Source organism: Salarias fasciatus, chromosome 15 (genome assembly GCF_902148845.1).
Source record: "Salarias fasciatus chromosome 15, fSalaFa1.1, whole genome shotgun sequence".
NCBI lineage: Eukaryota > Metazoa > Chordata > Actinopteri > Blenniiformes > Blenniidae > Salarias > Salarias fasciatus.
Genome location: NC_043759.1, coordinates 16,742,367 through 16,757,832, shown reverse-complemented (window position 1 = coordinate 16,757,832; position 15,466 = coordinate 16,742,367). Strand labels below are relative to the sequence as shown.

General features: G+C 43.8%; 3 protein-coding genes and 1 long non-coding RNA gene across 9 annotated transcripts in view; 2 read left to right on the top strand and 2 right to left on the bottom strand.

Annotated features, from left to right (window-relative positions):
• The window catches only part of tulp4a (TUB like protein 4a), a 23,902-nt gene extending 16,876 nt beyond the window's left edge, over positions 1–7,026 (bottom strand). For all 5 annotated transcript variants that reach the window (XM_030110259.1, XM_030110258.1, XM_030110261.1 and 2 more), the window contains exons 1-2: positions 6,961–7,026; positions 4,038–5,055 (exon numbers count right to left, since the gene is read on the bottom strand). In XM_030110259.1, the coding sequence (XP_029966119.1) occupies positions 4,038–4,289 (252 nt within the window). In that variant the 5' untranslated portion in view covers positions 4,290–5,055; positions 6,961–7,026. The remainder of the gene's footprint in view (positions 1–4,037; positions 5,056–6,960) is intronic.
• Positions 3,496–11,858, top strand: LOC115401898 (uncharacterized). Its single transcript, XR_003933027.1, has 3 exons — positions 3,496–3,508; positions 3,592–3,593; positions 11,779–11,858. It is a non-coding gene; the product is annotated as an uncharacterized LOC115401898 (long non-coding RNA).
• On the top strand, positions 8,030–9,736 carry mrps10 (mitochondrial ribosomal protein S10). Its single transcript, XM_030110275.1, has 7 exons — positions 8,030–8,113; positions 8,251–8,303; positions 8,635–8,704; positions 8,833–8,972; positions 9,052–9,160; positions 9,388–9,477; positions 9,579–9,736. Exons 1-7 carry the CDS (start codon positions 8,042–8,044, stop codon positions 9,657–9,659), a joined length of 615 nt encoding a protein of 204 aa, XP_029966135.1. The 5' UTR covers positions 8,030–8,041; the 3' UTR covers positions 9,660–9,736.
• LOC115401895 (cleavage and polyadenylation specificity factor subunit 6) lies at positions 9,949–15,466 on the bottom strand. Of its 2 annotated transcripts, none has more exons than XM_030110277.1 (6): positions 15,284–15,466; positions 13,819–13,907; positions 13,470–13,619; positions 13,254–13,388; positions 12,971–13,096; positions 9,949–10,305 (listed from the first exon to the last, which is right to left on the bottom strand). In XM_030110277.1, the coding sequence occupies exons 2-6, from the start codon at positions 13,905–13,907 to the stop codon at positions 10,284–10,286; spliced, it is 522 nt and encodes a 173-aa protein (XP_029966137.1). In that variant the 5' UTR covers positions 15,284–15,466; the 3' UTR covers positions 9,949–10,283. The 2 variants fall into 2 exon arrangements, with proteins under 2 accessions (XP_029966137.1, XP_029966136.1); XM_030110276.1 differs by lacking the exon at positions 9,949–10,305 and adding an exon at positions 11,926–12,441.

Sequence of the window (15,466 nt, the reverse complement as noted above, 5' to 3'; positions counted from 1 at the left end):
AAACATTGCACAGACGTAAATAATAGATTACTTAAACTTCATCACTTCGGGCTGGACTTCTATGGTTAAGGAGTAGATGAAAGAAAAGTCTTACCATCCATCTATTCATTCTATTTATGGGTTTCTGTCGGGTTTTTTTTTTTTGTCCTCATTTGAAACAACTGTTTGTTGGAAGGCAGGTTGGGTGGGCAGGTGGGAATAAGGTGAATAAGTCAGCCGCAGAGGCTCAGAGGCACTGCCAGTTTAATTTTAAAAGTGGAGCGGTAAACATAAGCCTGTGTCTTGGTGTCACCTGTTTCTGTTGGCTTAGGGTCTTGTTAAACTTCTCCATCTTTCCCTTGGAGAGAAGCTTTGATCTGACCTCAAGGGGAAACAAACAGGTGGGACTCCTGCCTCTGGGCCCGAACACACCCACGAGTCTCCTGAGAACGGCGCTGTTCTGTGTGCAAGTGTTCAGCAAACGTACATGCTCAACAATCAAGCAAACGCTCATAACAATTACTAACAGCTTTCAGTCACAGTAACTCATAAGAAAATCACAGTGCACGAGAAATTTGGTTAGCATAGCTATTAACAGTTACCAAGTGATAATCCCTCTCGACTTGAGACTGTCACCTATTGTTCAAGGTTTTCTTTGATTCAAGCTCATAAATACCGTTGTGCAACATATGCAAGGAACAATAGAAAATTCCAATTATGTTCTATCAATATGAAAACGCGTGAGAGGATCCTGATGCATACAGAATGTAACGCAGATTGCAGAGTCTACGCTGCAAACTGCTAAAAAGCTGCAAAATCACATCTCCTCTGTTAGTTTTGAATATCCAATATAATAAAAGTAATCTGTTAAAAAGGGACTTTAACTGAATTTACAATATTCCTCATACAGCAAACGATGCACATATGATTTAACCATAAGACAAATATCACCGCGCCCAGATGACAGGATACTGACAGACACTTTGCCCAAAAACCTCTGCTGCGGCCAACACTTCTGTCAACATGGCGATCGCCATTGTCAAGCCTGTCTGGGATGTTCAGTTCTTGCTGCGAATGAATGGACTCCGAGTGACTAGCTGTTCGCTCTGCTCAGCATCTGAAGGCGGCGTAATGGAAAAACAAGCTCCGTATTGTCACAAGAAGTGTTGATCCATTCTGACGCCCGTCCCAGAGGGGTTTTTTTTTTTTTTTTTTTTTTGGCAGCATTTTAAGTCACATAAAAAGATGGAAAACGTAGCGTTTCTGTTTCATCTATTTCCGATTTCATTTCAGTGTGGTGTAAGTGACAGGCCTGCCGCTAAAGGTTAGTCACTCTGTTTAAATGTGGGTATAAAAATAGCACTGGGACAATTGAGGACAATTTTTCTTGCCGCTCTGCACTCCCTTCTTTGTCGGGTTGATTTAACTTTGGTCTAAAAAGAGGAGTTGCTCTGTTCTGACAACACACGTAAATACTTTACGGTACAAATTCTAGCAACAACACAGCAGACATGCCAATACAGTTCTAATTTAAGATTAGGGTAATCTACTCCCATGTATACAAAACACGAAATGTGCTTATTAGGACAAACACACAGCTTCTCATTCTCTTTGCATTGAGATTTTTTTTTTTTTCTGGTTCAGGAGCTGTTGAGCACAATAATCCCAATGAAAGGACTGATGAATCACATTTCAGCCATCGCATTTTAAATTGATCTAGACAGGCTAATTGTAAAATTGGTCCAATTCTAAGACGCGCTATAAACCTCGGAGGAAATCTCTGAAAAATATGGGTCATCGTAGACTTGGGGTTATTAAATTTACCGAGTTAAATTCTCAAGAAGACGCAACATTAAGTAAGAAAAATATAACTAAAATCCTCCCTAAAAACAGGCTCGGACGATACCAGCTGCACTCACCTGATCACCTATCACAACTTTCACGCACGGCTGAGCAGAATACAAAGCGGAGTGTTTCTCACACCCACAGATGTGGCGTTGCGAGGACAGAACAGAAACATCAAGGCAGCACACATACACCTTGCACCTTTTGAAGTTGTGACCCTGTAATTACCTGTCGCAGTGGTTGGAGGGGACAAACGTTCATCAGGATGTATTACAGTGCTTGGAAAACCTTTTCATTATCTGAAGATCATGGGAAACCTTTAAATGGGCGCTTGAGGAGGAAAACAGGCGGCGTCTCCACAACATATGAAGCCCGGCGTGAAATGCTTTTCTACCCAGAAGCTTTCTGAGCCAATCTCTGTACCACGAGTGAGTCCGAGTGCAGATCAAAGCCTCCGTCCAGGTACAGGCGACGTGATGTACTGCGGGAGAGGAGTCCTCTATCAGTCTGACACACAGCTTTAGATCCGGCTTTTACTTTACTACATTGTCCAAGTTGGACCAAACCCAAAAGACGCATCCATTCAGGCGCTCACTTGCATTAGAGGGATCACAGGACACTCGGGTCCATACATCAACAGGAATAATGGGCAAACTTAAGCATGCTGACATGAGTATTGATCTTGGCAGGACTAGAAGTTCTACTGGATGAGTTCATATTGCATCGAAGCGCGCGCACATTCGCGACGCGGCCTGAGCTAATGCGTGTGAAAGGACGCTCGGCGGCGGCAATGACAAAGCTGACGTGGAAAGGACAGGACTGTCAGGGGACGGGGCCGCGTTAAATGCTGAGGGAGCGGTTCTGGTAGACAAAAAAAGGTTACTGAAATGCATCGACTTAGCGGTTTCAAGTAAATGAATTAAATGTGGGCGAAAGGTTTCTGCCAATGCAAATACATTAGTTAACAGCAAATGGACTTTACTTATAAATTGCATTTTTACTACTTTGTTAGTCTCAGGGCACTCTTTATGATCTGTCAAATCCTCTCATTCGCACACAGTCATTTACACACCGGCAGCAACAGCCGCCAAGCAAAGTGCACTACAGAGGAGAGTCAATCGCCAAATGTGGAAGATAACACAGGTAACAGTCACCCAAAACACCCGTTTGTTGTTGTTTATAGTGCCTCCCATCACAATTGGGATGAAAAATGAGACGAGTGAATAAACGCATCGGTCAAAACTCAACAGAATTCATCAGGAAATGTGAAATGGAAATTGGTGCCTTTAATATTTGACAAAGTGTTTATTTATGGCTTTATATCAGATCATTAGAGGGCGTGGAGAGGACATTAACTACTCTTGTTACTGGTGCTGGGCTGATTAGAAATGATATTTGTTTCTCCTGCAAGCTGTGCGAGATTTGTACAGACAGCTGAAACATTTAGTAGATGAAGTATGCTGCTTGGGTTAAGTAGTCAACACCATCATCACCTCATAGTGAGAAGGCCCCAGATTAGAATGGATTGACAGGGAAAGTCTTTCCATGGAGCTCAATAAAATTCCAATTAAAATAAGTGTATAAAAACATTAAACTTACAAATGTGTGCACTGCTGTTTGTATTAATGCCACAATAAGCTGAAGGTGAATTATACTCTGTGTCACAAACAGTTATCACTCTAAAGTCATCAATGAAATCAAACACCACGTGAAGCAAAACAAAAAAGGGATTAAAAACCCTCCACACTGGACAAACTGAATCAACAGAAGTGAAATGGAAGTGCTTGGGCCAGGTTCAAGTGGGCAGAGTTAAATGACATTTCTGCTGTGCTTCAGTCACTCTGTGTCGGGATTCATCCACTCTCCACTCAGCTGCTTTAAGGAATGCTGACACAGCCACTTTCTCCATTTGACCACCGGCTACGCCCACAAACACAGAAAACGCAACTCGTGTGCAATCTCCGCTCACGACAGCACGACATACGACTTACAGGGATATTTAGCAGATAGTGGCGTTAGACGTTACTCTGCTGATCTTTATGATAAGAAAGCAAAATAACCACAATGAGCTCATTGTGACAACCCTTGGAGAGGATTATGCTACAATAGTAAAAGTGAACAGCAGCGCCACAGACTCCGGCACACAAATATCACCGCTTGGACTTGAACTACATCTCGATCTAGTCTACATTATCCCAATAAAGCACTCTTACCTCGCTGTTGTGCCCCCTGAGGTTGAAGTTGACTCTCTGCGGGGTGGGCCGGTCCCGTCTGCAGTGGCTGGACGTGAACGTGACCCCGACGACTCCCCGGCCGTTCCCGGTGGCGAGCCAGCCCTCCTCGTAGTAGCGCTTCCTGCACACCGGCTTCTCCTTCTCGCTCTTGGGCACCCGGCCCTTCCAGGACAGACACAGGATGTTGGAGTCGCTGCAGAGCACCGGGCCATGCTCCACAGCGGCGAACATCCCTGCGGTTCTGCGAGTGGAAATGTGCCCACAGGGAGGTTCTTTGGAGGGGATGCGTGTTCTGTTACGAGCGCCTCTCCTCTCGTGAGGTTACTGGTTCGATGTCGGATGACCGAGAGCGACAACGGTGCATAGTACTTGCGCTTCCCCCTCGGCAGTCTCGTTGATTTGCAAGAGTGATTGATGGTGATCAATGACAAGTTCCTCCGGAGCACAAATGAGGTCAGGAGTCTGTGGGCTTTAACATTGCTGGATGAGCGGTGCCAAGGAGCACAACGGGCTGCACGCGGAGCAAAAGGCACTCAAGTCATTTTGATGTGTTTTATCAGTGAGCTGCCTTGTTGATGTAATTTCGGTGGCAAGGCAACAAAGTGTTCTTGAAATATTCAGAAATCCACTGAGAAAAACTCCAGATTCATGCCACATCAGAAAGAAAAACACTCCAACAAAAAAACCCTTGATCTTGTAAACTTAAGCCTGTTTTTTCCATCCAATTCTATCCAAATGTGTCCCGGTGCTTCCAGTTGGCGAGTGTTGTTTCTGTCCAAATTCAGTGTCTGATTTCTGCACTCTGCGTCCTCCTCATTTGATCCCGTGTAGAGTGTGTGATGATGAAGAAGAGGAGGAGGCGGAGGAGGAGGAAGAGGAGGAGGAGGAGCAAGGACTCTCCATCAGCTGTCAGCCCGCAGGAGAGCTGCTTCTCCCGGTAACGTCATCGCGTCAGCCCGTCTGCCTTTTCAGCCCGCCTCGGGGTTCCCATAGAGGACTGGTGGATAACACACAGGAAAGACCGTCAACCATCACCCAGAGTGTCACCGGTAAATACACCAGTGGTGAAACAACAAAGGTCAAACTTATGAAGTCATGACATGATACATGCGGCTTAAAAGCGCTAAAAGCCTGTACCTGCCGCCTGAAGCCTGTAATTTAAATATTAATGCTCTCTCCTAAAATTACCCCTCACAGCCGAGGACTATCCTGCTCAGCGGAAGGATATTTAAATAATCGCTGAATTATTTAGAAGCATGTCTCTTAACATGGAGTACTAAAACCCCTAGCTGTACTTTGGAGTACTGCAGTAACTTCAGCAAACCTATAGATTTAAAGTAACATGAAAATATGAGATGTGACATGACCATCTCACACAAAATAGATGCAACAGATGGAACGTGAAATAGTGCAATGTTACAAACTGACAAAACAGTGATAATAAAAATGGATATTTTTACAATTTCGATGTCTGTTTTCTAGCATAATACGTAAAAAACGAAATCCTTCCAATCAATGCTGACTATTTACCTCGCAATATGTAAACATGATATCAACTAAATTTTGAACTACAACGATACTAAATGGTCTCGCACAATCAAACTCATCTTTACGTTTGAATATTTTGTCCTATTTCTCGTGATCTCAGGTGAGATGAGAAGGTTGCTGTCTTTCACTGAAGAGGATGAACTAAGATTAAATAAATTTTTAAAAAACAAATCACACAAATACCAAAATGTCATTGTTTGAATTAAATATTAATCAGGACTAATTCTGATGGCAAAGGCATATAAAGGGAACTTCATATTACAAGACCATGAGTACAGGAAGACTGAATATGATTTTTCTTGGGCGAGTATGGATTCTGAAAATGTGTATTACAACTAACTGAACAATAAGTGAAAGAAATTGTGTATTTACAGGCGAAACAAAACATTATATACGCAAATGTCAAACTGAACTTGGTTAACAGGTATATTGAGTTACATTACCTATTATTCCGTTTTATTAGGGCAAAATAAGTGTAACAAGGCGGCCTCTCGCGGTCAAAGCAACAAATTAGCAATTAAAGATTAAATGAGACAAGAGGTAAACAAAACACCATTGTAGCGAAGACGCGATGCTGTTAAATCCACATAAAGCAGCCTCCGACAGACACATGAGACAAACACTGCGCCGACGATGGAGGTCGTCTCCATGCTGGAGGCTGTCTGATGTGAAAACAACACCCGATAAATAACTAAAGATCGTGTTTTACCTCAGATGTCAGGACGAGAACAATCCGATTTTTCTACTAGATACAATAAAATTAACATCGCATAAAGCGACGGGGCGACAAAGCATCCCACACAGATGCGTCTGGCATAGCAAATTCATCGAAACGTGGCTATTACAGCGCTATCTGGCAAAAAATAAACAGTGACACGGATAGTTCGGACCTTAATTTACCGGTAGAGGCTTTAATAAGAGTGTAAATTTCCCCCCAGGAGCTGTCCGTTAGCTGTGCGGCTAGCCGAGCCCTGGATGCTGGATGAGGACAGAGCTCCGCGCATCAAAACACGTCCGATTAATCTTTCCCGGCTTTATTCGACCGCTTTGTGTCGCGACACTAATCCGACAGAGACTGCCTCATCCACAAAGAGCAGCGGGACTCGGCGGTTGCTCGGGGTGGCTAGCCGAGCTGCTAGCTGAGCCCGAGCCTCTGTCGGCGGCTCCGACGGCTCCGACAGTCCGCCGCTGGCATCCGACGCTAAAAGGCTAGCAGCTAGCCGACCGCTGAAGCTAATGTTTATATGTTTTAACGGAGTAGCTGTGAGGAATAACAACACTCCGGTGGCGCAGAGACAGAATTGGGTAAATAAACAAAAGCCGGGGGAGCGTAAAGGGACAGAGAGGAGCTTACCTCCGCTTCGTACCGCCGCTGCTGCTGCCTCTGCCCGCAGCCTGCTACTGAACCCCGCCAGCCGCCAGGGCCCGACAGCTGGGTCACATGACACACACGTGACCCTCGTCCACAGCTGAGTCTGGTCCTGCACGAGCAGCGAGTGTATCCAAGGAGAAACGTCTCAAAAACATCAACTGTGCATGATCAATCCACAGAAAATACAACTTATACCCCTGTTAATGAATCATGCTGTTTCACTTTGACTACACACTCCTCTTGTTATGTATTTATCATTCGTATTAGTTAACCCTTGCTCAGGTCGACTCACCAATACATGACAAATTATAATACCTGGAGCTTTAGCTTTGTTCTCGTGTGAACAGGATACTACAGCAGACTTGATCTTCTTCTTCTTCTTCTAATGATTTCCGGCAGGCTGTACGCTGATTTCAGACTTGATCTCAAGACCAGTGGGCTGCAAAAATGCAGTGACTGGGAAGTTGCTAAGGATCAAGTGCCTTGCTCAGGGACTCACAGTAGTAACCTGTCAGCATTAGTATTCACTACAGAACAGTGGATCCCTACCTTGGGTCCAGGACCCCATTGATGTGCCTGTCATTGTCTGGAAGAACTGAGACTTTGCTGCCAGAGGAGGTCAAAATCAAATTTGCATGTGTGAGGTTAATCGGTGACCCTAAATTGCTCCAATTGTGAGTGTGTGTGGTTGTCTATCTCTCTGTGATGGACAGATGACCTGTCCAGGTGTATCCTGTGCTGTTGCTCTTATTTACCTGTGACTGTCTGCAGCGTCCTGTGACCCTGAACAAGATAAAACGGTAGCGGACTTTAATGGAAAATACTTTAACTGTGAAAACATGTCAGTGGTAAAGGCTTTCTCCATCCATGTAGTTGAAGGCATAGATGTTTAATTTTTTTTATTTTTGGTTATTTGAAAATTGTACTAAGTTTGTCTTGCAAAAATTTCTTCTAAATGTTCTAACTTGTAGGTTTTGTTTGGGAGAAATGAGTTGAGGTGTGTTTCGCCCTCCGGGCCACACGGGGGCAGTGAGGAGCTGCAGTCTCCACCTTCTCCACAAACATGGCCGCGCCCGTGGCTCTCAGACGTGAAGCGCTCTCCCTGACAAGGATATTCAGCGGATTCTCACGTGTGGTATGAAATTTAACATTTTAATTTATCAGCATGTGTGAATGAACCTGAGCTGCATCCAGCTGGTCTGGCTGTTGTCTGTCAGCTGAGCACAGCGGGAGTCAAATCTTCAAATACTGACTCCGCTTCTGTTATTTCAGGGACCAAGATGTCTGAGAACCTCATCGAATATCAGGATACATACTTTAACACGGTGAGAAACGCCGTGTCTTTATTTTCTACAGTTTGATTGTGTTTTTATCGGGACAGTTTGGGTGATGGATGTAAGCCCCTGGATATATGTGATGCAAAAATGTGATGCAGTCCTTATTAAATACAATAAAGTCCAGTTTCTTTTCCAATCACTGTTATTGTAATTTTGTTTTCTCTCGAGATTGACAAATTTGCTTCATTGGTAGATTTTGTTTTTTGTCAAACAGGTCAATTCTATCCAGCATCAAAAGTTAAAAACACACACTAGCATATATTATGAATGAGCGCCTGCTGTATTTATACTGGTGACATATGTTTGTTTGTAAATGCAGGTTTCAGGTCCCTCGGACTCCCAGCTCTTCCTTCCATTCAACAGCAACGTTCTCCTCCACTCCGTCAGCAGTAAGTGGATTGATCTTTACTGTTGTGTAAATTAGAATCACTCAATGTTAAATTTCCGGACTCATTTCTTGCTTTAAGTTCCTTTGCTCTAATCTCTGAGGTATTACAAATGTGTTTTGTCTTTTTAGATTACAGTCACAGAAGAGCCAGACACTTTGTTCCAGAAAGTTTCCATTTTGGTCAAATGCCATGATAGAGCAGTGTTGGACAGCTATGAGTTCTTTGCCACCATGGCGGCGAGCGAGCTGGGCATCACCATCAGCAAAGTGTGAGTCCCGATTTGGATCCGCTGCAGAATGTTGTTTTTAGGTGGAAGATTTAAAGAATTCTTCGTTCCTCTCCTGCAGTTTCGAACCAAAAAAGGACATCGAGAGGATGACGCTCCTGAAGTCAGTCCACATCTTCAAGAAGCACAGAGTCCAGTATGAGATGAGAACGCACTACCGCTGCATCGAGGTGAGGAGCGGCGGCGTTTTTGAAGTGGAATCTCAGAAACACATCCTCAGGATCCCTTAGCTGACACATTACAGCCACAGGGAGAATATAAGCTTTAAACATAAACTCAAACAATAAAAAGTACCTAAATAATTGAACTGAAAATCGAAATCACTGCCATGAATTTTAACTTTTACTGTTTGAATTTCACAGTGACGTTCAGTTCCATTTATTTTTTTCCCCCACAGCTTTCTCACCTAACAGGCAGCACAGCCCGGGTGTACCTGGAGTACATCCAGAGGAACCTCCCTGAAGGCGTAGCCATGGAGGTGACCAAGGTAAGACGGACCGCGTGCGTGTGTTCATTCTAAATCTGCATGAGGCGGACATCTCAAGGAGTGAAAATAATCTTGTTCTTTCCCTTTCTTTCTGTGGTCAGACTGCCATGGAGAAAGTCCCAGATCACATCCTTGAGCCCATGTGGAAAGACGAGCCTACCGATGACAAACCCAGCCCGTGAAGCTGCCCTGACCGAAAGATGTTTAAATAAATGTTTTCCCCTCTGAATGTTGTTCAATAAAAGCAATATAAAAAAACTGTATTGTCTGGATCTCCTCAAATATGAAGAGAAAAGCTCAATAGCTACTGAATGTGCACCTACATTGTGGCCTCACCTTTCTGCAGCTGATCAGTCAGGATTGTGTGTCTGAATAAAATATTTATGGTGCAATGCCCCATTAGTGTTGAGCATGTACAACACGAGATGTATAATTAAAGACAGGCACGGACAAGATTCTTTTGGTCATTTATTGAAAAAGTATTCCACAGACTGAATATGAACAAACTTACCTGTACAGCTTCATGCTTTATTCATAGACAAAAAAATGTAAGGAAATCTAGTTTCTCAAGTCTATTTCACCTTAGATTTGCTCTTTTTTTTGTTTAGCTTTAACTTGATTTGAATGCAACACTCTGCTCCTGAAAGAAAATCTTCCAGTTTAACAGAGGGGGAGAGGTTAGAAGTTAATCGACACGAGAGGAGGCTCACCTTTCCACGCGAAGTGCCGGCGCTCGGGCGTCGCGCCGCTGGTGAAGGAGGGGGGAGATGTGAGGGCGGGGCCGGGGGCTCCTGGGGCCCGGGAGGTTAACTGTTACTGTGTGCCCCCCTTCAGGAGACAACAACAGTCAGTCTGTTACAATCAGCCACAGGGAGAAACAAGAAGAGGCTGAAGAGGCCCAGACATGGAGTGAAAGCGCTGAAGAGATGGAGAGAGACAGAGGAGGGGAGAGTGCAACACCCGACTGGCTGCGTCTGGTCACTGATCACCTCCGGGACGGCGTCAGAGCGCCACGAGTCCAGCGGTTCTCAAAGTGTGGGGAATCTGAGGGGAGGGATTTTTGATTTTTATTGCACGTGGATACGAACAATTCTATCTTATGATCCACTGATGAACTGCTGCACGAGGAGCTCCACACACGGCCTCCCCACAGTTTGAGAACAGCTGGAACAACCTGAGGCGTCAGAGTGAAGACAGCAGAGGTCTGTCATCAAGCTGTTCTGCAGGAAAATGTACAAACTCTGAATATTTACTTTTTTGTGTGACTGATCCTTTGCATTATGACTTTAAACAAACCTGGAAGCATAAGCTTCAAAATGTATACATGTAATATTTAATCAAATACCACTTTTTGGCACTGTTATGTGACTAATTAGAGCAAATATCTATTTATATGATCACAATGTTTTATTGCAAATTCATAAGATATCTAGGAATCACACAAGATGTTTAAATTTTAAATATTCAATCATATTGTTGTGAACTTCCTGCTTCTGATCACAGCGAAGACGGCATGTGGCGGTCCGCGGTCGTATCAGAGTGTTTATCCTTTGAAGATGATGTCCTCCTTTTAGACATGCTACCACTGATTTCAAACCGATGTGTGGACTCTGAGTCCTCCAGTCAAATTCACACGCTGTGCTGTTACGTCTTACGCTTTTTCCAAGTTCTCCTCTACAAAAATGGCGATTTGCTATTTTTCTGCACTACGAAACTGGAATTGAAATTAATTTGTCTGCATTCTTGGATGTAATGTTCACTTTAGAAAAATATCACATAAGATATTACATTGCAATTCACTCTGCTCCATGTAAAAGTTACAGATCGTAATGACAACTCTCAGGCTTGTTTGTGAATGAACAAAAAAAAAATAAAAAGAAGAGGTTGAGTTTATTTTTAATTTTATTTTCTTTCTTTCAAAGACTATCTCATATGTCTCCATGTTTCTCAAAAACACATTCACAGGTTCACAAAAGTTATGTTAATTACAGTGAATATGGAAGTCACACTTCAAAAGAACTAACACACAGTAAAGACAGATAGATGTCTTATCCTTAACTTTAGCCAATAACAAATGGAATTTGCTTTTATCCATAAAAGAAACTATAGATATAGATATAGTTATATATGTATATGTATATAGATAAAGATCTTTTTCATTCTACTACTCATAACACTACTCAAAAGATTGCTGGAGACAAACATGAATGTTTCAAACAGCAATATTCATAACTTAAAAATAGCTGCACATTAAAGATATAAAATTAAATACTCATGAATACTTGCTTTTTTTCCACTTAGAAACGTGTAAAGTGTTGAACATATCTGCTGCACTGTTTGTAACAAAAGGGAAGGCCAAGGGAGGTCAAAGGTCAATTAAATTATCCAACAGTGGTGCTTGACGGCCGATTACTTCTCCCCACCTTCGAGCGTACGGCGTCGCCCACGTTTTTAAAACCTTTATTAGGAATCGGGGATATTTCTTAAGGCTTCACAGGGTGACCGAGACGAGAACCACAAAACATTTGATCAACTTTAACATGAATTTTCCTCCCTTCCAGCACAGCATTTCTTTTTTTTTTTTAAACAACTTCTTTCCAACAACGTCAAATGGTCTGCACAGTGTTTGTCAGTAACAGAGTGTGAGAATGCCTTAACATCGTTTTACGTGTCCTCGGTTGTCATTAGTGACTTGATTTCTGGAACAATAGCAATCACCAAAACATTTGGCCACAGAGAATTTCATAGATACTCAAGAGATTCTCAGGGAGACTTTGTGTCGCACAGAGTCGGGAGTGGGCGGGCGGGGGCCGCTCTCGGCCCCCCTTTCTACGTTAAGAAGCGCTTGCTTTTAGATTTTAGGGCAGGCTGTGTTAAAAACGTCGGCCGCCAGGGGGGCCTGGCCACCTCTGGCCCCTGCCAGGTGGGGGGTGAGGCGGAGGAGAGACCGGTCCATTGTGGTAGCTGTGTAAAAGGATAAAATCACACATTGGATTGTTGGCTCGAGCCAATAGGGGGCACACTCTGATAAGAGCAGCCATCTCAACTACTTCCAGTGGGGAAAAGTGATCCCCTGCTACTCAACTGTGCATCTCCGAAAGTCAAAATACAGTGAAATGTTAATTTTATCGAACATGCACTATTTAAGTCTGGCTTCAAGAAGAGCAGCAAGTTCAGTTTTAATATACTAATTTAATACAAACATTATTTGACTTAACATCTGTACTAAGACAAACTTCTAAAGTGAAACGCTACGTTTACGGCCTCCTCTGAGACAGAAATGGCAGCTAAAATGAGGAGGCTTCAGAAAAAGAAACAGAAAGGCGTGTGCATCCGCGTCACAGGACTAGCTGTTTCTGCTTACAGGTGTCAGGACTGCCGTGGGTGCAGGTCTTACACTTTAAGAATATGAAACGTGTGCAAGCAAAGCGCAGACGAGAGTCGTGGCTTTTCAGAGCTAAAGCTGAATGTTAGGAGTGAAAACACCTCTTACCCTCTCGGCCCTCTGGGGTGGAAGTGGCGCGGAGGCCCGGGCGGCGGCATGCCGCGGACCTGGGGGTGCGGCGGACGCCCTCTGAAAGCAGGGTGGCCTGGAGGGGGAGGGGGAGGGGGCCTGTGCCTGACAGACGGGGACGGGAGAAAAAAAGTCACACAGGTGGGTTTTGTCGTGGTGGATAAGGTAATTATTTCTAATCAATCAGATGAGATGAAGAACAGCTTTTACAAGGGGCTCAGTCATTTGGCGTTGTGTGTGTGTGGAGGTTGGTGGAGGTTACCTGGGCATCGGGGGGAACGGACCTCTGAGATGCATGGGAGGAGGCGGGGGAGGCGGCGGAGGGCCCATGCCCATCGGTCCCCCCCGACCCCTGTGGCCTCTGAGGTCTGGGTAAGGCCGCATCCTCCCCATTCCTCTGCAAGCCAACAAGAGGAGTGAAGCGGTTTAACGGCGTCCGGACAGATCTGGCTGTGTTTTGATGGGCGCATTTACGAACCTCATGGGCCCGAATCCATTCATGGCTCCGTCTTTCCCTCGACCCCTCATGTATCCCGGTGGACCGAACGCCTTCATCACGCCCCGCCCACCACGCATGATGCCTCGGTTCATGCGTCCCCCTCGAAAGCGTCCTCTGGCCCCACGGCCCCTGAAGAAAAGGAGATGTTACAAAATTGCTGCTGTGCCTCCAGCAGAAGTGGAAACAATCAAACGTCACAGTGTCAGAATGTCACAAACATCTCAATACCTTCAGCTATTGCCGTTTCATTTACCAATCTGACCTGACTGACCGTTCCTTCACAGACCAGAGAGTTAACAGAACATTAAAACCTTGTAAGTGGACCAACCTGGACTTGAAGTCTGTCGTAGATCTCTCTGATTCATCCTTGGAAATTTTAGTAGTTTCTGTGACTTTCTCTCCGGTGTCTCCATCCATCTGAAAAAAAAACAACACAAAGACTCAGCATTAGGATTGGATAAAATCAAGAAGTTTCACTTCTTGATGCACAAAAACATAAGCATGGACAGATCAATAATGACTCCTATACTGAGTGACATAAAAACTTCAAAAACAGCAGCAGAGCAGCCTGTTCAGCAGTTTCAGAGCATGAAAAACAGGAGGTGGAAGTTCAGCAAGAAACTGACACATATTTGGAGGATTTTTCACATTCCTTTTAAAAGTTTAGAGTGGACTGGATTCCTTAAATCTTTGAAAAAAAAACAACAAATATAGACATTAATATCAAACATATATTACAGCTGTTAATAGCCAAATTATAGTTTACATTATTTATGTGTAAAATCATGCTTTCAGACATTCAGAGACTGGTTGTCCTGGTTTAAGTAATAGCTGCACATGGGTTGCAATTAATGCTGCTGCTATTTATCCTTTAGGTTATGAATAGGATGGGATTTGAATCAAAATATGAATCTTCCAGAGTAACAAATAATCCATTAATCATAAATCCATAAAGATGCAGTGTTTCTCCACCGAATCTGAGCAATCCTGAGTGATACAGCTGTCAGAAAATAAACATCTGGAATTATGAAATTAGAATTTTTTTTTAATGAATCAGGGGAGATTCACATGAATGTGTCATGTGAAAATTCTTGACATTTAGGAGTGAATATCCATGCATTTGTGTTGTATTTAGTTGTGGTCATTATTCGCACTATGAACAGATGTTAATTATTTATTTATTTATGCGCTTCAGTCAAACCGTAGGCCCGGGTGTTCACTGTATGGATCCGTGTCATCAGCACATGCTTTTTGCACATTGCCTTCAATTGATTTGATAACAGAGATAAATGTTAAAATGCTGTGACCGTGGTGGCATGAAGGACAGCCTGATCCGTCTGCATTGTGGTGTAGTAAATAAACCAGAGGCACGCCGAGCGTCATGGAAACATTTTTATCCTGCTGTGTGCGCTCTTTAATGCCGATCCAGCAGCGGCGCAGACAGCCCCGTGTAATGAATACGGCGCAAGCTTTCAGTAAGGCTACTTAATAACACGGTCCAACAGCAGCAGAGGTCGAGCATCGCACCCGATGGCACAACGCAAAGCCCGAAAAGGCGACGTCTAATTCCTGGAATTACCGCCGCTTACTCCATCCAGCCCCGGCACGCGATAAAACCAGCCGTTGATTCTACGATTACGATTCAAGGAAGCAATTAACGTCAGGGTAATAGATCCTCAAATCGAATTATGGCGCAATAAATGGCTAAAATCAAGATTAAGATTAGGTGTGTAAGAAAAAAAAGGGGCGTTCCTGTGTCTTTTCGCCGGAATGGAAAAGAGGGGAGGACTTACTTCAACTGCGCGAGGTAGATTCAAAAAGAGATATAGCTTTCTGTCTGGCTGCTAAAAAATAAAAATATATTTCAATTTAAATTAAAAAAAAAAGTACAAAGTTTCCTCCCGCTCCTTGGGCTTCTTTCAAATGGCGGCTCAATCAGACATCCAGGTTAGGGATTTCTTTGTGAGGAACGTATC

Coding starts and splice junctions, on each gene's coding strand:
- mrps10 (XM_030110275.1), top strand. CDS start 8,042: ATGGCCGCGCCCGTGGCTCTCAGACGTGAAGCGCTCTCCCTGACAAGG. Junction 8,114..8,250: donor TCAGCGGATTCTCACGTGTG/GTATGAAATTTA, acceptor CTGTTATTTCAG/GGACCAAGATGTCTGAGAAC. Junction 9,161..9,387: donor CGCACTACCGCTGCATCGAG/GTGAGGAGCGGC, acceptor TTTCCCCCACAG/CTTTCTCACCTAACAGGCAG.
- LOC115401895 (XM_030110276.1), bottom strand. CDS start 13,907: ATGGATGGAGACACCGGAGAGAAAGTCACAGAAACTACTAAAATTTCC. Junction 13,620..13,818: donor ACGACAGACTTCAAGTCCAG/GTTGGTCCACTT, acceptor CCTTTTCTTCAG/GGGCCGTGGGGCCAGAGGAC. Junction 13,097..13,253: donor CCGTTCCCCCCGATGCCCAG/GTAACCTCCACC, acceptor CCCGTCTGTCAG/GCACAGGCCCCCTCCCCCTC.